The 26,791-nt window shown below is 44.2% G+C and overlaps 2 protein-coding genes across 3 annotated transcripts in view; one reads left to right on the forward strand and one right to left on the reverse strand.

Moving 5' to 3' along the window:
• Window positions 1-5,406, reverse strand: part of ATP10D (ATPase phospholipid transporting 10D (putative)) — a 113,432-nt gene extending 108,026 nt beyond the window's left edge. The window contains exon 1 of the mRNA XM_074951462.1: window positions 5,394-5,406. The gene's annotated coding sequence lies outside the window, so the exon portion shown is untranslated. The remainder of the gene's footprint in view (window positions 1-5,393) is intronic.
• Window positions 5,407-6,584: 1,178 nt separating this feature from the next.
• COMMD8 (COMM domain containing 8) overlaps window positions 6,585-26,791 on the forward strand; it is a 43,838-nt gene continuing 23,631 nt past the window's right edge. The window contains exons 1-5 of one of the 2 annotated variants that reach the window (XM_074951466.1): window positions 6,588-6,752; window positions 10,244-10,399; window positions 12,271-12,423; window positions 15,761-15,916; window positions 19,311-21,393. In XM_074951466.1, the coding sequence (XP_074807567.1) occupies window positions 6,708-6,752; window positions 10,244-10,399; window positions 12,271-12,423; window positions 15,761-15,916; window positions 19,311-19,331 (531 nt within the window). In that variant the 5' untranslated portion in view covers window positions 6,588-6,707 and the 3' untranslated portion in view covers window positions 19,332-21,393. Of the gene's footprint in view, window positions 6,753-10,243; window positions 10,400-12,270; window positions 12,424-15,760; window positions 15,917-19,310; window positions 21,394-26,791 lie in introns of those variants that run through there. The other variant, XM_074951465.1, reaches the window with a different exon arrangement.

Here is a 26,791-nt window from a genome sequence, read left to right on the forward strand (position 1 = left end):
ATTAGAAGAGAACAGGAAGATAGGAAGTGAAATGTCCATGGTTCTCTGCCCTTAGGATACCAGGCTAAAGACCTCACAGAGGTAAGAAATTTCCTACTCAAAAGCTATCTAGAAAAGGAGTCAAAAGATACCTCTAAAGTCAGCCGAGTTCAGAAGAAGGAATAAATGCCTTGGGTCTACCCCTAATGGGCCAGAAGGGTAAAGGGCTGTGGGCCTCCCCTGAAGATTAAGAACCACCAGAAGATATTTCAAACTGACAGATTTTTCCCCATCAAAGAAAAAAAACTTAAGTGTAGGGGAGATGAGGCTGGTATGTATTGAGGGTACTCAGAAGGTTTCTGTAAGCTTTGCATTATGCACTTAAATTGATACACACTGCTGCAGGATGTTTTTGGTAGTGTCTGTCTACACTACAAGAAAAGCATGAGCAAATAGTTATAACAATTAATTACACACATTTAGTACTCATGTTGTGCTTTTATCCATAGTGCATGGTTCTCTAGCATGGATAGGTGCCAGCATGTCATAACATAATTTTATTGCCAGTGTGGATGAAAAAACATGGTTCCAGAACCACATTAGGAAACAGGGTTTTAGCTTTGATCTCAAGAGCATAAATGTTCTCAAGAGTATACTTAACTTACAACTGTAATATTAATACAAGGAGTCTCCAACCATTGCAACAATTTAAGAGTGAGGATTATGTTACAGAATATATACTGTACAGAGTAAATAGCTAATAAAAATGCTCAGAGCATCAATCCAGTGTTGTCTAGTCAGCTTTTCTTATTATAAACTTGAATGGTAGGTCTGAGTGTAAGAACTAAATAAAGGTACAGTACATGTAATTTCTTGTTGTCACTTCATTAGTACAAAAGAACAAGTTTATATTTAAGCTTTGCTGGATTCCTGGTCTAAATCAGATTGGTTCATTGATTGCCATTAATGCCTCAGGTTTGGTCTACACCTAAAAAGTTTTATAAAATGCAATCATATTGGTATAAGGTACTGCATACCAGTATAGCTTCTTTGCTTCACCAAATCAGAATAAACTATTCTGGCATAAGCACTTTTATAAGGCATAATTACATCTACTGTATGGGGCTAGACTTGCCATTTTAACTATGCTGGCATGGTTAAAGTGGCAAAACGTTTAAGCGTAGACAAGGCCTCAGACTTTGGGCTGGTGTATGCTACCAAGTTAAGTCAACTTAGCTACATCACTCAGGGCTATGAAAAATTTCATACCCTGTGCAAAGCAAAAAGCTGACGTAAGCCCTGGTGTAGACACTTCCTCCATTGACCTAGCTACTGCCTCTTGAAGAGGTGGATTTATTATAGTGACAGAAGAAGTGACAGAATAGCTACAGCTGTGCTGCTGTAGCATTTCTAGTGTAGACATACCTTCTGCTTTGCAACTGTTGCAGTGTGAAAACATGAGACTGATGAAATATACATGCAAACAGTGTCTGGTGTAATTGTTCTGGTGGATAAACTTGAAAAGTAATCAATTTAAATATTTCCCAATTCATTTATTATCATCATCATCCCACAAAAAAAGCAGAGAAAGTGGTTGATTTAAATAAATATACAAAATTACTTCTAAAGCCTAGGTCTGATAGATTGTTCAGAAAGTGAGACCAAGACACTTGCAAGTAAAGCACAATACAGTACCCCTCCTCTAGAGTATAGAACTATAGGTCCCAAAGGGGAGAATGGCTAGCAAAGTTGGTTTCCTAAAAATGTATATTAAAATTAAGAGCAAAATCCGACCTTTTATTGCACAAATGGGGGAGGGTTGTTAAAAGTGTGCAGGAAGCTTCTTCCCCACTGGCACACTGACGCAGCAGCTGGAAATGACTCCAGCAGAGCATTCTTTTGACTAGCAAGCTGAGGGAGATTGAAGGAGCACCATGAAGGAGTAAAAAGAAAAGGAGTACTTGTGGCACCTTAGAGACTAACCAATTTATTTGAGCATAAGCTTTCGTGAGCTACATCCGATGAAGTAAGCTTATGCTCAAATAAATTGGTTAGTCTCTAAGGTGCCACAAGTACTCCTTTTCTTTTTGCGAATACAGACTAACACGGCTGTTACTCTGAAACATGTCATGAAGGAGTAGTCTGCCACTTTGAAAGACTTTAAGCTCCTAGGGCCTTGTCTATATGCTGCCATTGAGAGCAATGCAGAGGAGATTGTCCTTTTTAAAAGAACAATTAGAACTGCTATGAAGCGCATTGTTCAGGCTTCTGAGCCAAACAGCTCTGCCATTGCAGGATGGCTCAGGAACATTTCCCAGTTCTGATCTCCTGCCCCAATCCCACCATCCTCCTCACCCCTCAGTAAAGTAAATGTAGGGTTTTGCCATTATGCCATGGTTATCCTAAGTGACATTTTTTACTATTCAAAATTGAAAAATGTGTATGAAATTAGAAAGTCTCTTCACTGAGGCTTCACCAAATCAAATACATTTTCTACCCGTGTGCCAAGTCTGCTGCCCTGTCACATTGTGTTCTATGAGAAGCTCTCAGCTGAAGGAGATCAACAATCTCTGGCCTGGTCTGTACTACAGAGCTAGGTCAACATAAGGCAGCTTATGTCAACCCAATTATGTCAGTGCCCACGCTCCAGCCATGCTCCCACTGATGCAAGTGCCCGACTATACTGACACAATAACTCTACCTCCACAAGACGTGTAGGGGGGCTATGTTGGTGTAGTGAGGGCGACACTGTGTCCATGTAGACACTATCTTACTTACATCAGCTGTTGGCTGTCATTCCTGTCCTTGAGCTATCACTACAGGGCAGGTGGGGGACTCCAGCTCTAGCAAGGCGGCCCCTTGGACATCTCGCTCTCCGCCAGGCTCGGGCTCCCTGCTGCCCCTCAAGGTCCATGCTCCCTGCTCTGAGCCAGGCTGCCACCCAGGTTCCCAGCTGTATCCAGGTTCCTGGCTCCACACTGGGAGCCCTGCAGTTGCCCAGGCTCTGGGCATGAAGCTCCCCACCCAGAGCTCAAGGGGCAAGCTGGGCTTCCAGCAGGGAGCTGCATGTGGAGCTGAGAGCCCAGGCTCTCACTCTCCCCACACTGCTCCTCTTAAGTCAGTGTAAGCACTCCTGGTGAGGAAGTGCACCACCGAAAGGAGAGTAGTGTAGACATAGAGTGCAGTAATTACTGAGGTGATTGTACGTCGAACTACTGACTTAAGTCTGAAGTGTAGACATACCCTCTATGTGCATATGTTGTCTCTATTCACCCAGGTTTTCTTTCTTTCCCCAAATTGTCTTTTCTTCAGCCGGTCCCTTAATTTCATGTTACCTTTGATCACCTGAAGCTTTGTTTTGTGTAACACTCCCCCTGCTGTTCTGTTTTATTGCGTCTGAGACTGTACTACAAACAGATGAAATTGGCCTCATTTCCAATTATCTACCATGCATTTTTGAGACAAGGTTACAAGTGAAAATGCCTGGAGGGGCAGGAGGATGGGATTACTACTGAAAATGATTTTAAAATTTAATTTATTCATCTATACATTTGCTGTTTTGTACATTCAATTATAGCATCAAATACTATTTAGATTTAAATTTTAAAGTTAAATGTTTATTTTTTTCAGAAGCCATTATACTGTTTTGGAAATTGATAATGTAGCAAGAATGGCAAATGTATACTCTGAAAAAACACAGATTTATTACTATAAGAGATATCTGAGATGGACAAAAACTTTCCCTTGGAAAGAGCAAACTCCACTGTAGGCCACCCTAGCTCAATAGCAGTAATTTTGCCTGTCCGGGAGTTTACTGCAACTATCTACACAAGTGAAATATGGCATCCTACCCATTTGTTCCCCTGACATTACTTTAATACATGAAACATCCACACAAAATGGTTCTAAAAGCGTAACACTGCCTATGCCACCGTTTGGAGTAGATGTGCTTCAAGCAGAGCTAACCATCATGTGGTCTTCCATAGTGCCACTCTCCACCAATGGAGTATTGTAACAGTTTCTTCAACTTGTTCATGGGTCTGTCATTTTAGCACCCACTCTCATAAACTCTCTCATAGGAGCTTAATTTTAAGCAAGAGTTGTCCCACTGACTTCAATGAATTAAAGTCTCATGGGACTATTCACAGGCAAGAAGTTAAGCAGAGGCTTTCAGTACTTTGTTATAATGGGGCTTTAATTCATACATTTATATTACACATGCTGAGGAAGTTTGTTAATTTGTTTAAATAAATACTTTGCACTTCCACAGCACCTTTTACTCAACGACTTGAAAAGGTTTTACTAATTGTAATTATTGTGGCTGTTCAGTACACCAAACCCCAAGGGTGCCATTAGCATACCAAGTGTACCACATCTCAGAGTACTCCTGAGGGCATTCTGTGCCAAAAATTAAAAATGTTGCATCAAAAAATTTAAAAATTCTGCAATATTCTGCAAGTTTTGTCAATAAATAAATGCAGAGGCTCCAGCATGCCAGTGGGAAGCACGAAGATGAGAGATCACCCTGCAGCCTCTCCACCCTAGGACACAGACTCAGTGGTGAGGCTGCACCTAACCCTGACACGGCACAAGGCCTGGGCCTTCCCCAGAAACACCCTGGGGCCCTGCCCCTCTGCACCAGGTGTGGGGCAGTCAAGATCAACCAGACAGGATCCAAGTGTGGGGGGAGAGGACTCTGTGTGCAACAATCTGGGTGCAGGCAACTCAGTGGGGGGGGGGTCTAGGTGTGGGGGGATCTGGATGCCCAGAGGCTCATTGGGGTGGGGTTCCGGGTGCAGGGGCAATAGGACTCTGCAGGGGCTTCCAGGTGAAAGTGGTTGGGGTTCAGTGGAAGGGTCTGGGTGCGAGTGTCTCAGCAGGGGGTCTGGGCATAACTAGTTGGTGGTCAGTGGCATCGGGGTCTGTATGTAGGGGCTCAGGGTGATGAGGCTCATCAGGGTGGGGGTTTGAATGCAGGGAGCTCAATGGGGGATGGTCTGGGTACAGGGATGAGGGTCTGGGTGCAGGGGGCTCCCAATGCAGGGGTTGAGGTTGAGTGGGGTGGGGTTTGGGTATGGAGGACTAGGAAGGTACTGGGTATGGCTTGGCAGGGGGTGTCTGGGTATGGGAGGTTGGGCTGCATGGGAGTTGGGCAGATGGGGGAGCAGCTCTCCATACAGTAACCCCTCCCCCACAGCTGAGGAGCAATGGGGGCAGGAAGGAGGGGAGGATCCTGAGTTTCCTGCAGCTTGGGGAGGCTTCTGGGGGTGGGTCTGACACAGCCCCAGCCACTTGTTGCAGGGGAACAGGAAGTCCCATCCTCTCCTGCCTCCAGCTCAGCGAGGACTAGCAGCTGATCCCAGCTCAGGGTAGGAGCCACTGGCTAGGGTGTCTCCAGCCCTGTGATGATTTACCTCTCTGACGGCTGCTCCGGGTGCCTGAAACAATGTACCTGCGCAGCTAGGGAGTGGTGAGTGACTGCGCTTGCAGCTTCCCTCTGTTTCCCTGTCAGAAAGTCATTTTTCTGCACGGAAGCAAAAAAATCTGCATGAGACATGAATTGTGTGCACAAGCAATGGCACACAATTCCCCCATGAGTACTCACAGGCAATTACTGTAGGTGCTTCAGCAGCTAGGCCTTATAGGCACTATCCCATGTGTCTCACTGACCACTCACACAAGAGTGAGCAAAGGGTATTTTACTAGGGCTGGCACGAAAAGGAAAGTCTGCAAATATCCTGGGCGTTTAGCAGTTTAAACAGTTAAGACTTCAAAAGGAGTAACAGCAATTCCTGTCTGAGGCCCAGAGCACCAGTCCAGGCCAGAGCAAAGGTATGTCTACACAGCCGATATTACGACAGCACTTTTCAGGTGGCTGTGTATTGCCGGGAGATGGTGCCGCAACAAGAACTACCCCCATGAGGGGAGCAACTCCCAGCACTGGTGCACTATCTACTCTGCCACTTTACAGCGCTGAAACTTGCAGCGCTCAGGGGGGTGCTTTTTCACACCCGAGTGAGAAAGTTGCAGCGCTGTAAAGTGGCAGTGTAGACAAGGCCTCCGTCTCTCGCATTCGGGCCCCCGAGCGCTGGCTCCCCGCCCAGCTGCTGCTGCCAAAGAAATCCCACGCAGACCTGCAGCCGGCCGCGACGTCTGACAGTCTCAGCCTCTTCCACATGGGGCTTCTCGCCAGCTCCCGCTCCCAGGAGCCCCCCGCAGTGGAGCCCGGCCACCTCCCTGCGCTGTGGGCCCCTGCTCCGCAGAACGAGCCCGAACATTACGGGACCCCCGCTGGGAAGTGTCGCCGCCCCCCGGGAGAGCTCGGGGCGGGAGCGAGCCGCTGGCGGCGGCAGCGCAGGCTAACGGCTTCGCGCCCCTCCAGCGCGCCAGGCTGCGCCTCACCCCGCTCCCGCCCGCGGGGCCCCGCCGCTCCCCCAGGCTAGCAAAGGCAGCGACTCCCCTGGGGCACCGCCCACCCCATGAGACCCCCAACAGCCAGGAGCCCCTGCGGCGGCGGCACCAAGACAAGCCGCACCCCCTTCCCTGCTCATGCGCGCTTGCAGCCAGCCTCCGCCCCGCCCCGCCAGGCCCACTGTCCCTGCGCATGCGCTCTGTAGCTCTCCCGCCGAGGGTCTCTCACGGCACTTCCGGAGGAGGGCCGAGCTGGAGCGGCGAGGGTCACGTGTTCTTGCTCGCCCCGACCCCCGAGGTGCAGGCTGGACGGGACGATGTTGCTGCAGCTGGGGAAGCTCCCGGCTGAGCAGGTCCTGAAGGTGAGACCCGCCCCCGCAGCCGGTGCGCTGCCCCCACCCCCACCCCCACCCCCGGCGGAGCGGGCTGGGCTCTGTGGCCCGGGCCGCCCGCAGCCCCTCCCCGCAGGGGCTCCCAGCGCCCAGGCGGCGCCCGGTGCGGGCAGGCGCAGTACCGCGCCCCGCCGGGCGAGCTGCCCGTGGGTAGCGAGCGGCCCCGGCCGTGGCCGGGCGCCCGCCTGGCTACCCCGGCTGTGGCTCGGGGCCAGGCGCCCTGGAGCGCGTCACTGCCCCCTGCTGCACGTGAGCTGTCGGCGCCGCAGCCCGTCATCTCCCGGCTAGTCCCAGGTCACGGGGTGTCTCGTCCTTGCTAATAACGGGACCCCCCCCCCCTTGCTGTACGTAAGCACAGAACAGGCGCCCGGAATTCCTCACCGTGGTGGGTGACTGGAGCCGCCCTACCCTGCTCGGGGACACACAGACCAGCTCCCCCGGTGTGTGGCGGGTGCATGTCGGTAACATCTAGGGTGCGCGCTCCTGCGTGTGACCCCTGGGCCACTACAGCTGTGCACGTCCGGCTTGGGGTCCCCGCTCCCCCGCCCTCAGCATTCACACCATACGCATAGGGAAGCAATCCCAGCACACCTGGTGGTTCTGGGATTTACTGACTAAACTTCTGTGGTCAATATTTTTAGTAATTTAGGCATAGATACTTGCTGTCTATGAAGGGAAGAATGTTCAGGACAACGACTCCTTCCCATCCCAGCTGGGAGGCTTCCTTGCTCCCCGCCCCCCATCTGCTTTCCCCCCAAAAATAGAATAAACCATCAATGACAACCATCCTGTGGAGTTTTAGTGGACGTGTTTCTGTATGGATCAGGATTCCCTCTGCTCACTAAACTTGAAGGGATGATTGGGTCTTAACTTCTTGGAAGTAATGAGATAAATACTTTTAAGTGTCAGGAGAAGGGTATCGGTTACATTTGTCTTTAAATGTAATTTTGAGTGAGGCTGCATTAATCCATCAAATCCTAATAAAATGAGCTGGGGAAATCTTTCTCCTGTTGTTCCCTTCTCTTCAGTCAGCTCCTATTAGCTTATCATTAGGGCTGTCAAGCAATTAAAAAAATGAATCACAGTTAATTGTGCGATTAAAAAAATTAATTGTGATTATATATTTTTGGATATTTTCCACATTTTCAAATATATTGATTTCAGTTACAACACAGAATATAAAGTGTACTGTGCTCACTTTATATTTATTTTTATTATAAATATTTGCACTGTAAAAATAAAATAGTATTTTTCAATTCACTTAATACAAGTACTCTAGTGCAATCTCTTTATCATGCAAGTTGAACTTACAAATGTAGAATTATGTAAAAAAAATTGCATTCAAAAATAAAACAATGTAAAGTGAGCCTACAAGCCCACTTCTTGTTCAGCCAATTGTTCAGACAAACAAGTTTGTTTACATTAGCAGGAGATAATGCTGCCTGCTTCTTGTTTACAATGTCACCTGAAAGTGAGAAAAGGTGTTTGCATGGCACTGTTGTAGCCGTGGTTTAAGGTATTTACATGCCAGATGGGCTAAAGATTTATATGTCCCTTCATACTTCAACCACCATTCCATGGGACGTGCGTCCATGCTGATGATGGATTCTGCTCGATAACGATCCAAAGCAGTGCAGACCAATGCATGTTCATTTTTATCATCTGAGTCAGATGTCACCAGTAGAAGGTTGATTTTATTTTTTGGTGGTTTGGGTTCTGTAGTTTCTGCATCGGAGTGTTGTTCTTTCAAGACTTCTGAAAGCATGCTCCACACCTCGTCCCTCTCAGATTTTGGAAGGCATTTCTGATTCTTAAACCTTGGGTTGAGTGCTGTAGCTATTTTTAGAAATCTCAGATTGGTACCTTCTTTGTGTTTTGTGAAATCTGCAGTGAAAGTTTTCTTAAAACGAACAACATGTGCTGGGTCATCATCCGAGACTACTATAATATGAAATATATGGCAGAATGCAGGTAAAATACAGAGAAAGAGACATAAAATTCTTCCCCAAGGAGTTCAGTTACAAATTTAATTAATGCATGATTTTTTTAACGAGCGTCATCAGCATGTAAGCAAGTCCTTTGGAATGGTGGTTAAAGCATGAAGGGACATACGAATGTTTAGCATATCTAGCATGTAAATGCCTTGCAGTGCTGGCTACAAAAGTGCCATGCAAACTCCTGTTCTCATTTTCATGTGACATTGTAAATAAGAAGAGGGCAACATTATCTCCCGTAAATACAAACAAACTTGTTTGTCTTAGCGACTGGCTGAATAAGAAGCAGGACTGAGTGGACTTGTAGGCTCTAAAGTTTTACATTGTTTTGTTTTTGAGTGCAGTTATGTAAGAAAAAAAATCGACATTTGTAAGTTGTGCTTTTACGATAAAGAGATTGCACTACGGTACTTGTTGGAGGTGAATTGAAAAATAATATTTTTTATCATTTTTACAATGGAAATATTTGTAATAAAAATAATATAAAGTGAGCACTGTACACTTTGTATTCTGTGTTGTAATTGAAATCAATATATTTGAAAATGTAGAAAAACATCCAAAATATTTAATACATTTCAATTGATATTCTTTTGTTTAACAGTGCAATTAAAACTGCGATTAATTTTTTTGAGTTAATCGTGAGAGTTAACTGCGATTAATCGACAGCCCTATTTATCATGTATCTAATAGTTTTCTACCAGTACAAATAAAACACTTGAGATATTCTTCAGTCATCCTCACAACTGTCAGTGTTTAATTTGTTTTGGGCTATGACTTTCCTCGCTGACAATAACCCAGAATCCTCTGCTGCTGTCACAACAGCTCTGACGATGGTTGATTTTTTTTTTTTTGTAAATGAAGTACTAGTCAGTCCTTTCCAGCCACAAAGAAAGTAGGTGCTGCACTGGGCCTTGAGGACAGAGAAACTAGGGGAGCATTTCTGGATGCAAGTGGCTGGTGATTTGGGGAATGGGGAATTAGAATAGCAGTGGATACTCACTTATTAACATCTTGTATTTGTGTTGCACGTTTAATTTTGAAGATTCCAAAGTTCTTCAGAAAGATCATTGTACCTCACTCACGTGACACTCAGTGATAGTTTAATAGCACATACCAATACTGCATAACAGAAGATGGGTGGGGGGGGAACTATCCCAATGAAGAGGCATGATGTAGTTACCCTGTGTGGAACCTGGTCAAAGCAAAGGAATTAAACATATCTCCGCCAGTGAAAAGTGTTGTGTGATGTAGTCAGGATTTCTTTATTTTTAATTTTTTTAACAGCTCTTCCAGAATATGCTACCTCTAGCTGCACATTATCCCTTTACACAATACCAGGGTGGCATTCCTTCAGCATCCAGCCTCTGAGGCAAAAGTGACACCTGAATTGCCTGCTGAACTTTGCTTCTTGTGTAGGGTAATAATGGAGCCATTATAAAGCCTTAAGCTTTTCTTTTCCCCCCCCAGTTCCTTCACCAAGTAGTTGATGGCATATGTGGCCGTGCATATTGTCGATATCAGGATTATGGCAGTGTTTGGAATTTGACAGAATGGATGGCGGTATTAGAAGAAACAACAACATACTTCAAAACTACAGTTGGCAAAAATCTGTCAGATGAAGAGGTGAGACTATCATCAATTAGATTTGACTTTCTTCCATCAAGCCTAGTACTATTGCTATTCTATCCTGAAATATTTATATATTTTAAGTGGGGTTCATATGTTAAATATAGGACTTGGATAGTAATAAAATAGACCAAATCTTGATCACTTTAAGCAGCTCCCTGTCTGCCCCCTCTGATTCCCCCTTTATTTCAGGGATTCTGTGCAGCACCCCCCATTTTCTCTCTGTTCCAGGTTCTGTGTGACCTCTATTTCCTTCCTACCCTACCAGGGTCCTCCATTCTCCCCACATACCAGCAGTTCTATGTGCACCCCAGTCTCACTTCCCCTCAATAGCAGGGACTTTCTTCACAATCCCTTCTCCTATGCCAGATTTCCCCACCCACCCACCGTCCCTGTCTGTATGCCCCATTCCAAGTTCCCCCATTATTCCCTCTACGTGGCAGGGGCTCTGTGTGTGCCCTCAATCTCAGGTCTCTAATATGCCTTTCAGGGTTCTGTGGGGTCCATTCCTCCTCCTCCCATGCCATGGGCTATGTGTCCTTCCCCACTCCTGCCTTCTTCCCACATGCTAGAAGCTTGGTGTTCTTCCCCCGCATTAGGGTCTACAGTCCTCTTCTCCCCGCCCCCCGCCAAGGGTCTTTGCATATTCCTTTTCCCTGGCCAGGGCTATGTGTGCCTCCCTTCTTCCATTCTGGGGCCACCCATTCTTCCCACTCATGGCAGGGGCTGTGTGTGCCCTCATACCAGGGATTCTGTGTCCCCTTCCCCCCCATACCCCTATAGCAGGGACTCCCATAGCAGGGACTCTGCAAACTCTCCTCCCCTTCCACCTGTGCCAGGGGCTCTGGCTGCTCCCCCCGCATTCCCACCTTCCTCTACCATCCTAGTGGCTCTGTCTGCTCCCTCCCCCCAACCAGGTTTCCCCAATTTCCTTCCTCCCTCTTCCAGGTTTTCTGTGTGATCCATTCCCCCCTCCCTTCATGCCTGGGCTGTATGTATGTCCCCATTTCCTCTCTTCCCTCATTCTCTATCCGGGAGATAAGTCATTCAGGATGTCAGCAAGTTATTCTATTGGGAGGATGAGCAGAGATGAGATGTGGTATTGATATTGTGGAAGATCCAGTGTGTCTAATTTTAAGGAAAACTTGTAGGTGCTCCTAACTACAGTTAGGAATGTATTTATTTCATTTTATGGATAGCAGGGAAGAAGCAGCCAGAATGCTAGCTCCAGAGTGTATGTGGGCAGCTGAGTGACAGATAAACAGTCAATACCAGTGTGTCCTTTCAAACTAGCTCTGGGAGAGTTACCTTTTATTTTATTTTTTAAAGGGCGCCTCAGCGGATTCTAATTGGAACTTTTCTTTTAAGAAAGGAATCTAAACAGGTTAACAGTATCCCTTTGAGAGACCGTTCTCCAGTCAATGTTTATACATGAGTGATATTGTATTTAATTTAGTTATGGAGATAAACTTAATGGAGTCATGTTTGCTTATGCACCATAGGAGACACACATCGGGGAAATCAGTGGGAAAGGGGCATTGAAAGGGAAGCTTCCTTGAATTTTTCAAGCCTCAAGTGTATTCAGCTGAATCGTTGTTAACAACAGTGAGCAAACATTTCACAAATTTCCCTAGCATATAAACAAGGTTTTACAGTGAAATTTTTATTCACTATATCTGAGGGTGCTTTGGTGGTTGCTTATCTCCACTGTCTGCCATTGTGACCTTTTGGGAGAGGCAAGGGCATAAACTGAATAACTCCAGGTAGCAGTTATCGTTTTGGCTTCTTATCCAGTACAGCTATATTCTATTGTAAATCTAACCTTTTCTGCTTCATAATTAAAACTCTCTTTTTACTGATATTTTCAGGCTGTTCAGCAGTTGAATGAATTGAGCTCAAGCCATCAAGAAGCAATCACAAAATGCTTGAAAGGCAGAAAGGAAGAAATCAGGCATGCACTGGTGGAAAGCATAAGTGCAATCTCCTCTGCCCAGCTACAGGATTTTGACTGGCAGTTAAAGGTGAGACTGTATCTGTGTCTCTTACTGTCCAGAGCCTAGAAGGCTACAGACACAGCCTCTGATAGGCTGCCTGATTCAGAGGTAAGGTTAGACTTGTATGGATACCAGAAAACCAGAGCAGAAGAATTGCTGGGAAGGCATACAGCTCATGAAAATAAGCTCCCCTTTGCTGTGCTGCATTATTGCCATCTCTTAGATGTTTTTTTGAGATTTTTTGATTCTCCTCACACATTTGATTTACTTCTCTCCGTCACAATTTGAGCCCTGACTTGGAAACTTGACTGAATAGAAGAAGAAAACCTGTACTTAGAATAAAATAAAAAAGTAAAGCTACATGAATACTAGATGGAATTCCCTGACTCATGTGAAAAAAACAACCCTCTAGATCATAACTAAATGTATGTACGTTTAAGGGATAGATTGAAATCAGTTGTATTTAGTTTTATTTTACTAATGAGAACAGTGCTGCCCAAAGTTGGAAGAAAATCTGCCTATAGTAGAAGTGCTCTTTTGCATAAACATTTTAATCTGCCAGAAGTGCATTATAGAAATAATCCTGATAATATTGCTTATGTTTATCTGTCCTTGTTAGTTGTTAAATAACAGACTAGCTTTTTGTCCTAACAAGCACTGTAGTTATTTTTTGCTGAAAAATGATTTTGAACTCCAAGTCAGTTTCTGACTGGACCAGATTTTGCAGGAGCTGATAGCATAACATCATGTTGTGCTTCAGATGAGCTGCTTGCTAAGTATTGATCTGTCTCACTGACTGAATTTACTGTTGTCAAGATTATAAACCAGACCTATAAAAACATCCAGTTGCTGCCTGCAGTTTCTTGTTACTTTCTCCTATTGAGGGTTTTTTTTTAAATTTCTGGCTAAGAATTAATTCTGAATTAATATAACATCTGAACTAATTTACAGCTGTCTATTTCTTCCTCTGTGGCTCACATTTCGCTTTATCCTTTATTCCCATTAGTCACCTGTGCAATTTATTAAAATCAGAAACTCTCCTTTGGGGAAATGCTGCTGTAATAGTTATATAGGACCAGCTGCCTTCCCATAATTGTACAGGACCAAAATCAAGTCACAGGCTCTCTGTATCTGGTATATGATAATACTGCCAAGTGACTGGAAAAATGTATTCAGTGTTTGCTAGCCAATGTGAAGAATACCTGCACCGCTTCACACCCCTGCAATTTAAAGGAATAGAGTTGTGTACTGTATTTAGTTGCAAAATTGTCAATAAACTTTCTATTACATTTTAAAAAAAATAACTTTTACTGAGGCTGATTTAAATAGTAGAAAAACATTGACATGCCATTTGACCAATTTTACCAGTATTTGAAAAATTCTGTATTTGTTAAATAGTATTTGATCAGCTGCAGAGTTGGCTGGAAAGTGCAAAAAACCACTTAAGAATGTAAGAATGGCTATACTGAGTCAGACCAGAGGTCCATCTAGCGCAGTATCTTGTCTTCTGACAGTGGCCAGTGCCAGGTGCTTCAGAGGGTATGAACAGAACAGGTAATCGTTGAGTGATCCATCCCCTGTTGTCCACTCCCAGCTTCTGGCAAACAGGACTCTTCAGAGCATAGTTTTGCATCCCTGCCCATCCTGGCTAATAGCCATTGATGGACTTATCCTCCATGAACTTATCTAGTTCTTTTTTTAACCGTTATAGTCCTGGCCTTCACAATATTCTCTGGCAAAGAGTTCCACAGGTTAACTGTGTTATGTGATGAAATACTTCCTTTTGTTTGTTTTAAACCTGCTGCCTGTTACAGTAAAAGCTTTGTTATTTGGCATGTTGGGAAAATGGGGGGGTGCTCGTAAGTAAAAAAATTCTGGTTAACTAACAGGTATACTAACCAATGGACAGAGGCAGTTTGGATGCGGGAGGAGGCTTAGGGCTGGGGGTTGTGGTGGGGTTGGGGTGCAGACTCTGGGAGGGAGTTTGGGTGCGGGAGGGGGCTCGGGGCAGGGGTTGGGGTGCGGGGGAAGTTTCACGGTGCCAGATCCAGGCGGTGCTTACCTTGGGCATTTCCCCGCAAGCGGCAACATGTCTCTGCTGCTCCTAGGCAGAAGCGTGGCCAGTGGCTCTGCACGCTGCCTCCACACGCAGGCACTGCTGCCTCAGCTCCTATTGGCCGCAGTTCCCGACCAATGGGAGCTGCGGAGCCAGCACTCAGGGCAGGGCGGAGGCATCACACAGAGCCCCCATGGCTGTTCCTCCGCCTAGGAGCAACAGGGACATGTCACCTCTTCTGGAGAGCCAGGAGGGGAGCCTGCCAGCCCCGCGCAAACTGGACTTTTAATGGATATCACAAATGCCGGTTTCTAGAACTTTCTGGGTGGTAAAGTGCCGGATAACACAGTTTTTACTGGTTTCAGAGTAACAGCCGTGTTAGTCTGTATTCTCAAAAAGAAAAGGAGTACTTGTGGCACCTTAGAGACTAACCAATTTATTTGAGCATAAGCTTTCGTGAGCTACAGCTCACTTCATCGGATGCATCCAATGAAGTGAGCTGTAGCTCACGAAAGCTTATGCTCAAATAAATTGGTTAGTCTCTAAGGTGCCACAAGTACTCCTTTTCTTTTTACAGTTTTTACTGTAATTTCATTTCGAGTTCTTGTGTCATGAGATGGAGTAAATAACAGTTCCTTATTTACTTTCTCCACATCAGTCATGATTTTACAGACCTTTATCATATCCCCCCATTCTTTTCTGATACTATTACTCTGGTACTTGGTGAATAAGTTGTAAATACTGTTCAGTCACCCCTACTGTCATCTCTTTTACCTTTTTATCCTTTCATGGCTTGCTCTCTCAGCAGATTTGCCCTTTTTATCTAATCCTGGCCCTTGTTGGATGCATATTTCAATTCCATTCCATTGTATAACTTGCATGCTGGATTATATGAAAAACTAAATAAGCAAGAAGCTTTACAGTGTCACTGTTTAAGTGTCGGCAGGCCCAAAATGTAATCTGCTTTAAAATCTGATTGCAAAATTCATGCAAGCCAAGTTTTGAGGAATGATTTCAAAACACATGGTTCAGTACTGCTACTTATAACAAAAAATGCCATTATCCTGTCATCTTTGAACAATTTTGCATTAACAAACTATTGTGCAATGGAGGGGAAAACGGTTGTTGCTAAAGAAACAGAATGAAAGTTTCAGGCTTCAAAGAGGATGGGTATAATTAACAAGAAGGAAAATACTTAACATTAATCCTGACAGTGACGTTTCAAGATAAAGTGTAGATGTGGTGGTATGGTGGAGATATAACATTTAATGTCTCTACTTTAAATGACTTTTAATTCATCATATACAGCTTGCTCTCTCCAGTGATAAGATCTCCATGCTGCAAATGCCACTTCTCAATCTTGATCTGGATGTGAAAGAAAATGGTGAAATTAAGCCAGTCTCTGTAGAAATGAATAAGGAAGAACTGCAGAACCTAATAAATGCTCTGGAAGCAGCTAATAAGGTATTTGTTACTGGCTTTTTATTACATCCTTTCTTAATTAGGTCCTAAGTACTACAATCATTTTTACTTTACAGTATTCCTGTTCTTATAGCACCTTATAGGAAGTGACTTGGTAGTGGAACATGCTTCTGTGGAGTTTATTATTGTATTTAAGTCTGTTTATGTTTGTCTTTAGCAGTCTTAGTTTATCTCTTCCACAGTTTTATAAAAAAAAATCTCTTCCTCTAATGAACAGTTAAAATATTTTTTTGTCATTAACACTAGTTGATTTTTATCAAACTTTCTTCCTCTGCTGCTCTACCCCCGGTTGGAGTTCTTTGGCCTGGGCCCAAAATTTGGCATGCCCCTCTTATATTGTTTTGTTTCATAGTGTTTGGTTACCATGGTTAGCCTGTCTGGTTCTGTATAGCAAGACTGAGCCCTGGATATTGCTACCTAACAACAAAATGTTCTTGATGCTGTACACTAGAACAAGTTCCATTTCAAAGGTTCCCATTTCTTCTACAGAGGCAGGAATGCAGCAAGCACAATAGACAACTAAGATCAGGATCAAAATGCCTTGAAAGTTATAGGGAGCAGAAGAGAATATGAAAAGAACAGCATTTTAGCTAAGAGCCACGTACAGAATGATTTGAAGACAGAATTTCCTCCTGAACCCCACAAAGCATCAGTGGCTGGAAATGGACTCTTTGACACATTATATGGGTTTATCTAGATCAAGCAATCCTTTATTTCCTGTGGGCTAATAGAACAGATAGAAAGGGAATTGTACACTGAGAATGCAAGTATATCTGACATTGAAAAATTTAATTTTAATGGAAACTAAATCCCTGGAATAGTTCCAAATTGGACAATGGAAAGAGCAGAAAATATGCAGAAGAAAGTAACTTAAACATGTTTGGAGTGGTGTGGTGATAGGGAAGGACGCAGTATTGTCTGACTTGTATATTTGATGGTAATCACATGAATTGGAGGCATCCTCAACCAAATTGAAAAGGAGTACTTGTGGCACCTTAGAGACTAACCAATTTATTTGAGCATAAGCTTTCGTGAGCTACAGCTCACTTCATCGGATGCAACCAAATTGCAGCATTTATTCAAGGCACTTTATAAGGTACAGTGGTTTGTTAGCACTGTTGATGAATGACATACGTGCTTTAAATATCTGTTGATTTACTGATAATGACAGGTTTCAGAGTGGTAGCCATGTTAGTCTGTATCAGCAAAAAGAACGAGGAGTACTTGTGGCACCTTAGAGACTAACAAATCATAGAATCATAGAATATCAGGGTTGGAAGGGACCCCAGAAGGTCATCTAGTCCAACCCCCTGCTCGAAGCAGGACCAATTCCCAGTTAAATCATCCCAGCCAGGGCTTTGTCAAGCCTGACCTTAAAAACCTCTAAGGAAGGAGATTCTACCACCTCCCTAGGTAACGCATTCCAGTGTTTCACCACCCTCTTAGTGAAAAAGTTTTTCCTAATATCCAATCTAAACCTCCCCCATTGCAACTTGAGACCATTACTCCTCGTTCTGTCATCTGCTACCATTGAGAACAGTCTAGAGCCATCCTCTTTGGAACCCCCTTTCAGGTAGTTGAAAGCAGCTATCAAATCCCCCCTCATTCTTCTCTTCTGCAGACTAAACAATCCCAGCTCCCTCAGCCTCTCCTCATAAGTCATGTGCTCTAGACCCCTAATCATTTTTGTTGCCCTTCGCTGGACTCTCTCCAATTTATCCACATCCTTCTTGTAGTGTGGGGCCCAAAACTGGACACAGTACTCCAGATGAGGCCTCACCAATGTTGAATAGAGGGGAACGATCACGTCCCTCGATCTGCTCGCTATGCCCCTACTTATACATCCCAAAATGCCATTGGCCTTCTTGGCAACAAGGGCACACTGCTGACTCATATCCAGCTTCTTGTCCACTGTAACCCCTAGGTCCTTTTCCGCAGAACTGCTGCCTAGCCATTCGGTCCCTAGTCTGTAGCGGTGCATTGGATTCTTCCATCCTAAGTGTAGGACCCTGCACTTATCCTTATTGAACCTCATATGTATTTGTGCATAAGCTTTCGTAGGCTAAAACCCACTTCATTGGATGCATGCAGTGGAAAATACAGTTGGAAGAGGTATGCACGTGCGCGCACATACACAGAACATGAAAAAATGGGTGTTGCCATACACACTATAACGAGCGTGATCAATTCAGGTGAGCTATTATCAGCAGGAGAAAAAAACCTTTTGTAGTGATAATCAGGATGGCCCATTTCCAACAGTTGACAGGAAGGTGAGAGTAACGGGGTGGGAGGGGGAGGGGAGGAGTAAGCATGGGGAAGTAGTTTTACTTTGTGTAATGACCCATCCACTGCCAGTCTTTATTAAAGCCTAATTTAATAGTGTCTAGTTTGCAAATTAATTCCTGGGAGTGGAATAATGACAGTTTACAAACTTCTGTCTCCCAGTAGAATGAGTGGAGAAATGATGGAATAAAGTAATTGTCCAGTTAGAAGTTGGCTATTTATCTCTTAGGTCAAGTTTTTTTGTTTTTTTTTTAAACTTAGCTGACAAACTAATTGCTGTTATCTATCCATAATATCTTAGTGTCGTGGCTGCAATATGCAGGCCAACACTTCTAATGCTTCTTCAAGAGTGCTTGGCAACTGGGAAATCCTGGCTTGTAATTCTTAGTGCTTTTAATAACAAATGCTAAATGAGGAAGAAGTATGACAGTAATAGTGCTGTTTTTTTAAAAAAAATGGTCATACATAGTTCAAAGTAGTACGAGCACATCAGTGTAGTAGGGCCAGGACTGGGCCACCAGGCAACCTGACAGCTACTCATTGGGCTGGTCATCTTCATCCCAGGTGCAGCAGACATTTCCATATATGCCCTGCTGTGGCCAAAAACCTTCTCTTGCTTTTAGGGGTAGCTCTGTGGCTACCTACAGGAACTGCTCCTTCTTGGCAGAGCGTTCTCCTAGGCAGTTGGCAGCAGTTCCTGTTTGGGCCTTCTCAGAGCTGATCACAGGAACACTTTGAGGCCTCTGGGTACCCCTTAGTTTCCTGCAAATGAAGCCAAAGGAGCAGTTGCTCATCAAGATTCTGGGCTACCCAGCCAGGGCTCCGTTAGCCCAGGCTTCAGCAGACTCCAGCTTGCTCTGCGCTCTCCTCATTGTTGCAGGGGAAAGTAAGGTAAAGTTTTCTCATGCTTGATTGTACGTATTGAGAGGAGGGACTCACTCTGTGAATGGTGTCCCATGCCTGCCGTGTGAAGCAGAAACCTGCAGGTATATTTGCAAAGACTGTTTGTAAGGTATTGTCCAGGCTTCTTGAGCCTATGACTCTGGCCCTGATTGTAGCTGAATCTCTTTCTTCTTTCAATTTCTTTCTGAAGGTTGTTTTGCAGCTGAAATGACGAGATTCTGACTGTCAGTGACATCTGTCGGTGATGGTTCCACAAGAGACTGCAAAGAGAATGGAGATATACTCTATAAAGTGGGAGAGTAATGATGCTATTAAAGTACTGAGTTAAGTAAACAACACTGATGTGGACCAGAAGATTTATTACAAACTAAGTGGAAAAAGAGACCATGCAGTCCACTAGACCCGAAACACAATTGCCTTGTAGAAAATGTTGAAAGTTGTATAGGCCTATGAAAGACTACAGTAGCATTTATGAAAAATTTGAGTGCCGTGTTTGACTTTGGAGAAGAGATTTTGCAGATGTACGTAAGCTTGTTTTTGTTCAGAATAAGACATCTTGCCTCCACAGTAACTTATTACATAACAGTGTAATATGAGTTGCTTTCCTGGGAAGGTTAAGCACACCCGTGTCCTGGAACATAAATATTTGATACTTGTGAATAGCAGAGTAATAAACAGTTGATGCTTTACATGGATAATGGCTTTTGAAAATTTAAAAATCTTTAAACATTCAGAACCTGCCGATTTGTGTCTTGTGGGTTTCACGTAATTGTCTTGAATCTGCTCTGAAAACTGGACCAGTGTCAAAGTTCTGAATAAGAAACACATGGCTTTCAACTGACATGTGTGACTCAAAAAAAAAAATATATATATATATATATATATATATAATCAAGTGATGGCTTTGCAGAACAGTAGGCCAGCTATTTCCGAAGTGTGTCTAAGAGTGTATATGCTGTACACAGGCTGTCAGAATAGTGCTCCCAGCCCAATATAGCCATTTTTCTGCAGGGAGGGTGTTACACACCTGCAGAGGTTGGGGGTAGGATTTAGACTACATGCAGAATTTCTGCAGAGAATTTATTGACACCAGAAATCTGTCTGATTCAAATTATTACATGCTTGTCTACTATCGAAACACATTTAGTTGTATTTAAATAGAATAAAAAAACATACTTATGCATTCATTTTACTTGCAGTGAACTGTAGTAAGCCATGTTATCTGCCTTTAACAAATAAATTCTTGTGACTCTCTTTCAGCAGGAGGATGCGGAAGTGATGTAAAGGGCAGGATCCTGCTCTCATACCCAGATAATAGTGATTTGTGAGGTACAAGACCCAAGACTATCATTAATTTCACTGGTGAGGTTCCCATTGACTTGTGTGGGAGCAAGACCTGAGTTCAGATTTACATCTCCAAGAGAAAACAGCCAGCCACTACAACATTCTGTAGACCAGATCCTCACCTGGCATAAATCGATTGTAGCTCCATTGTTAGAGTTTAATGGAGCTTTGCCAACTTGCATTGCTTAAGAAGCTGGCCCTCTAAGGAAACATTAGCCCTGGCATCATAAAATATAGGTGTCTTTTAAGTCAGCAATATGAAGGAATTCACTTTACGTTACCTTAATTACTGAAATGCAAATTCATATTCATTATTTTCTGTTTTTCTGCCTTAAATAGGATTTTAGTTTTCTCTTTCCACAGTGAATAGTATTTGTAATTGAATGTGTAAATACTTTGTATTTTGCGTATGGCAAGCTAATGAAAAAGTGATGAACCACCAGTATTTAATATTATGGTCAGAGTACTACATAACAACATTTCAGAAATGATAATTGCAAATGAGCTCTTATTTTACTGTTTAATTGTAATGGGATCTCCGGTAGGAGTGAACTAGAGAAAAACAACCTTCATATATCACATAGAATAGCTACATATAACTTCAAGCAATTTGTTTTAGATGCAGAGAGATGCACTGATTTTTCTGATTGAAATATAGCAATTTTGTTGCTTGCTCAAAGATATTCAGGCTATTGTTGCTTTTTTAGCCTTGTTTTTGTCTTTCTATTGTTGAAATGAGTGAATAGGGTTGCTTATCAGGTTAACACAATCCATTATTGATTTTGTGAATATAAATTCTACTGGTTTAGGCTAGCATGGAAGTAGCCCTCAGGGCTGCCACCTTTTGATCACTAGCGTGCAGAATTGACTCCCCAAGATTGTTGGGAAGTTATGGAAGAAATATTCAGGATAGTATTTCCCATGTAGAGTACCCATCATGGGGTAAAATCCCTCTAAACCCTGAAGTCCTCCATGTCTGTACTGTATACTGGACGAGTAGTACTGTATATTATTTGTACTACTTAGGAGCCCTAGTCATGGACCAGCATCCAGCTGAATATGTGTATCGTAAAGGGACCAAGGAAGGGGTATTGACTGGTTAACAAGAGAAGAGAGAACCCCAAAATATATCTTTAGCATTTCATTTCTGTGTCAGGCATTTAGTCATTGTAGGCAAAGTTTATTTTTATATTAATTGGTTGTAGACAAGTTTTGTAACTTGGCTGGAGAAATGTATTTACCTAAAATATGCAGTCACGTTTATCCAATTTAGTAACTACAGTCTTTTACAGTGATACTCAGACCTCAGTGGTTCAGGAGCCAAATTATCGATCAGTATTACCCTAAAGAGCCACAGTAGTGTGACTTCTTTGTTTCATTTACTGTAGTACTGTATATTCAGATTTAAACAGTATGACATGGGAAATACTTAATTTATATATATTATTCTCACAGCAAAATGACTGACCAAGTATTATTTTATCAACTACAATTGGCTAATAACATAGTAAAAGCATCCTGATCCGTTAATAATTAAATCACACAGTGTTTTTATATCATGTGCTGCAAAGAGCTGCAGGAGACACATTAAAGAGCCACTTGCACCTCGTGAGCCTCCGTTTGAATATCACTGGTTTAATAGTTAGAGACAGTAGCGTCAACAGCAACTCCTTGAGGTTGTGAGCTCCTCAAGCCAGAGTGCCAGAGAAAGTTAGTACTGTGGACAAACTAACAGCGTGGTTTGTGTGTCTTTGGGCTCTTCGGGTTTTGGATGCTGTGGTCTAAATTTTCAAAAGTGCTTAGTGATTTTAGTTGCCCAATTTGATCCACAGTAGAGGGGCCTGCTTTTTTGGAAGTTTTTGGCACTCAAAAATTGAGGCACTTGAAATCTCTTAGTTGCTTTAGAGCAGAGGTGGGCAAACTACAGCCCGCGGGACTGTCCTGCCTGGCCCTTGAGCTCCCCGCCGGGGAGGCTAGCCCTCCCCCGCAGCTACGCCACCGTGCGGGCAGCGCTCTGGGCGGCAGGGCTGCGCAATTCTGCAGGGCAGCGCAGCAGTAGTGTCTGGCTCCTGCAGGGTGGCGTGGCTGCCAGACATGCTGCTCTGAGTGGCATGGTAAGGGGGCTGGGGAGTCCCAGGGGGCAGTCAGGGAGCAGGGGGGGGTTGGATAGGTGTGGGAGTCCTGGGGGGCCTGTCAGGGGGTGGTTGGATGGGGCGGAGGTTCTGGGGGGGCGGTCAGGGGACGGGGAATGAGGGGTTGGAAAGGCATGGGAGTCCTGGGGGGCCTGTCAGGGCTGGGTTGTGGATAGGAGTCAGGGGACAGGGAGCGGGACGGGGCGGGGGTTGGATAGGGGCAGGGGATCCTGGGAGGGGGCGGTCAGGGGACAAGGAGCAGGGGGGTTGGAAGGGTCAGAGGTTCTGAGGGGGGCAGTCAGGGGGTGGGAAGTGGGAGGGGTCGGATAGGGGGAGGGGCCAGGCTGTTTGGGGAAAACATGACTGTCCAGAAGACACACAAAACCAACCCATGGAATTCTGAAATTGTTTTGGTGGCTCCCAGGGTATGCCTACACAGGGATAAAAAACCCATGACTGGCCTGGGTCAGCTGACTCAAGCTCACAGGTCTCAGACTTCAGGGCTGAAAAATCGGAGTTTTGGGAGCCTCCACCCTTGCAGGGTTCCAAAGCTCAGGCTTTGGGCTGAGCCTGAACGTCTAATGATTTTTAGCTCTGCAGCCCAAGCCCCACGAGCCCGAGTCATCTGATTTGGGCCAGCCACGGCCATGCTGCAGGTCTTTTATCCTTCTGTAGACGTACCCTCAGAGCATGAGTCGTGTGGGGCTGTCTCAACACTACAAAGCAATAGGGTTTCAACCCTGGGTTCCAGCTTGACTCAGGTTCAGACTCTGCAGCACCATGGGGTCTTGGGACCCTGGGTCTGAGCTCTGGGTTAGCACTATTTGTGTGTAGATGGAAGGGGGTTAGCCTTGAGCCTGAGTTCGAACCCTGGGCTTACATTGCAGTGTAAACAGTGAATCAAGCAGAACAGCTAAGACTCTGTATGGACTCTGACTCTGTACGGATTCAATCCTGCATTCTTTGCATACACCAAACTCTCCTTCAGGCCTTTTCTCAGCAAATAGTCACAATAACAATGGTTTATCACTTCTACTTTGCAAAGCCACCATTTGTTAGCACTACCTTCCAATATAGCTGTTAGTCTAAAAATCAACCAACACATTATTTTGTCTGCTAGATCAAAGTTAGACAAATGAGATTTTCTTAGATTATGAAAAAGGAGATTCTGTCCCTCTGCTGATCTTGCTTAATTAGAGAATCTACAAAAAAGCAGCTCTCATTATAATGTCTTATTTAAAATGATTGCTAATGCTCTTTATACATGTCTTTACAACTATGAAAAAAATCCTGTAAATAAATAAATAACACTGTGATGAGTTTATAGAAATTATGGGGAAGGAACCTTTTCTGGAGAAATTAGGTGTAAGTGCTGCAGTGGAGCGACCAACACTTCCTATTAACACGGACATGATGTTCAAGGGCAACTGGGAGTTTTACCAAAATAAGAAAATAACGGTAGATAGACAAGGCCAAAAGGGGATGATTGTGAGACTGGCACCAGTTCTGCCCGAGGTAGCAGGTTATCGTAACTTAAAAATTTAAGAAGTACAAAAAGAGTTATAAAATAAAAAGTGACATGTCATAAGAAGTAAGCAAAAGACTTAAAGTTCAGTCTAGGCTTCAGTACCACATGAACAGCCCATGGTAACTTTACCTGTAGTTGGGGATTGTCAGATTTAAGTTGCCTGTTCTATTCTGCCTCTGGAGATTAAGTAACTAACTACTCTGAGAAGAACAGGAGTACTTGTGGCAGTTTAGAGACCAACAAATTTATTTGAGCGTAAGCTTTCGTGGGCTACAGCCCACTTCATTGGATGCATAGAATGGAACATATAGTAAGAAGATATATATATATACACATACAGAGAACATGAAAAGGTGGAAGTAGCCATACCAACTGTAAGAGGCTAATTAATTAAGATCGATTACCAGCAAGAGAAAAAAACCTTTTGTAGTGATAATCAAAATGGCCCATTGTATCCCCACACTTTCTTGTCAACTGTCTAAATGGGCCATCTTGATTATCACTACAAAAGTTTTTTTTCTCCTGCTGATAATCGATCATCTTAATTAATTAGCCTCTTACAGTTGGTATGGCTACTTCCACCTTTTCATGTTCTCTGTATGTGTATATATATCTTCTTACTATATGTTCCATTCTATGCATCCGATGAAGTAGGCTGTAGCCCACGAAAGCTTACGCTCAAATAAATTTGTTGGTCTCTAAACTGCCACAAGTACTCCTGTTCTTTTTTTGGATACAGACTAACACGGCTGCTACTCTGAAACCTACTCTGACAAGGTTTCCTGTTCAGGCCCTGGACCACTCTGTTAATAGTTTGGTAGGATATTATTATTATTCGTTTCATGAATTATTGGTACAGGGGCTCCTAAACATATGGTCATATTGTGATTGTAGTGCCGGAAGCGTGGATCACAGATCTGTAAATATAGTAAAGAGAGGTAAGGTCAAATGTAACCAGGAAGCCACTGTAAGTATCAAAATTAAGGCCTTTTAATGCGAGAGCCCAAAAAAACCACATTTTAAATTACAGAATTCTGAAAGAATCAATCATATAGAATAGCCACCCAGTGGCGCTAGAACATTTTTAGTAGTGGGGGTGCTGCAAGCCTTAGCCCTGTTTGCACCCCACCCCCCCCAGGAGCAGGGCTTTGGGAGAGGGGACCTGTACTGGGGTAAGAGGGCCGAGGCCAGAGCTGGGGGCAGGTATGGGGCCAGGAGCAGAACCCCAGGCAGGGCCCAGCAGCCGGGACCCCACGTGTGGGGCCAAGAGAAGAGTCCTGGCCATGGAGCCAGGTGCGGGGTCCCAGGAATGGGCCCCAGGGGGTGGGGCTGGGCATGGGGCCAGAATTGGGGGCCAGGTTGCGGGCCCGGGCATAGGGCCAGCGGCAGGGGAGTGGAGCCGGCGGCTGGGACCTGAGCCCCAGGTGAGGAGCTGGAGAGCAGAGTGTGGGCAGAGGGCCAGGAGCAGGGCATGGGTGCGGGAAGCACCCCCAGGTTTTATGTGTGGAGCCAGCACCTGGGGAGCAGGGCACGGAGTCAGCGGTCCTGCATAAAACCTGGGGGTGCTGCAGGAAACACTCTTAAACTACAATGAGTTCCCAAGACTAAAACAAGTTCTCAAACTAGACTAAAGCCCACCCAAAAATATGTGTCTAGTGTTGGAAACCAGCTTTATAGTCGCTTATCTCAGCCCCTTACTTTAGCCAATTAGTTTAAATGGGAAGCTGCAGTGGTGCTGCCTTTGCAATACTGCATTCCTAACACTAGGTGGTACTGTACAAAGGTATAAATAGCAGCACTTACAAGTCCCCTTATATGACCCATGGAGTCCAACAACTAGCAGCAAACACTGGTCTACCCTGGTTATAGAGAAAATTTCGCCAGAATGCTGCCTCAAGGTAAGAATTCCTGTCTCTGTTTTTAAAGAAAGGAGTAGTTAGAAGGGAGGGGGACAAGCCAACACTGCAATGTGTACACTGTAATTGGGTTCTATTTTCCCTTAAGACTTTATATATAATTCAATAAGGAGTTTGAATGCAAATAACGTAGATTATTAAATTATTCCTTTCATAGACCTACTCCTTAGGTTTTCACATCCTCAGTGACTGCTTTCTCCATCATGTTTCCCCTCCCTTTGCTCCATCCTTATAAGTCACTGTTGTGCACAAATGACTTGTGATAGATGGAGCAAGAATGAAAGAAACTACCATTAGCAGAAATTGTATTCTGAATTAGTTCAATCCTATGCCCTGGCTACAATAGAGGCAAAGAATAGCTTCTTCACCATTACGTTCTGGAAAGTCCCAATAAATGGAGCTCTTCCAGGTGATAGGTCGCTTGGGGAAAAATGGTTGTGTCTACTCAGGTGTAGAGTTTAGTGTTTCTCATTGCAGACTTTCCTTTATATGTTTTGGATAAAGCTGCTCAGAGTGAGACTAGAGTTTGGTCTTTTCTAAGCAGGGTACTACAGTGCTCTATTTTGTCACCTGCCTATTTTCGTCTGTGTCAGAGGTCACCAGGGGAAATGGTTTGGGTTTGCAGTGCCTTCAATATGCTGATGACACTCGTCTCTGTCTCTTTCACTGGAACTCCATAGTACGACTGATTGTTTTCCTAGGGTCTGGTATTTGGATAAAAGCTAGCTGGGTGAAACTTAATATAGATAAG

The sequence above is a fragment of the Natator depressus genome, chromosome 4 (assembly GCF_965152275.1).
Source record: "Natator depressus isolate rNatDep1 chromosome 4, rNatDep2.hap1, whole genome shotgun sequence".
NCBI lineage: Eukaryota > Metazoa > Chordata > Testudines > Cheloniidae > Natator > Natator depressus.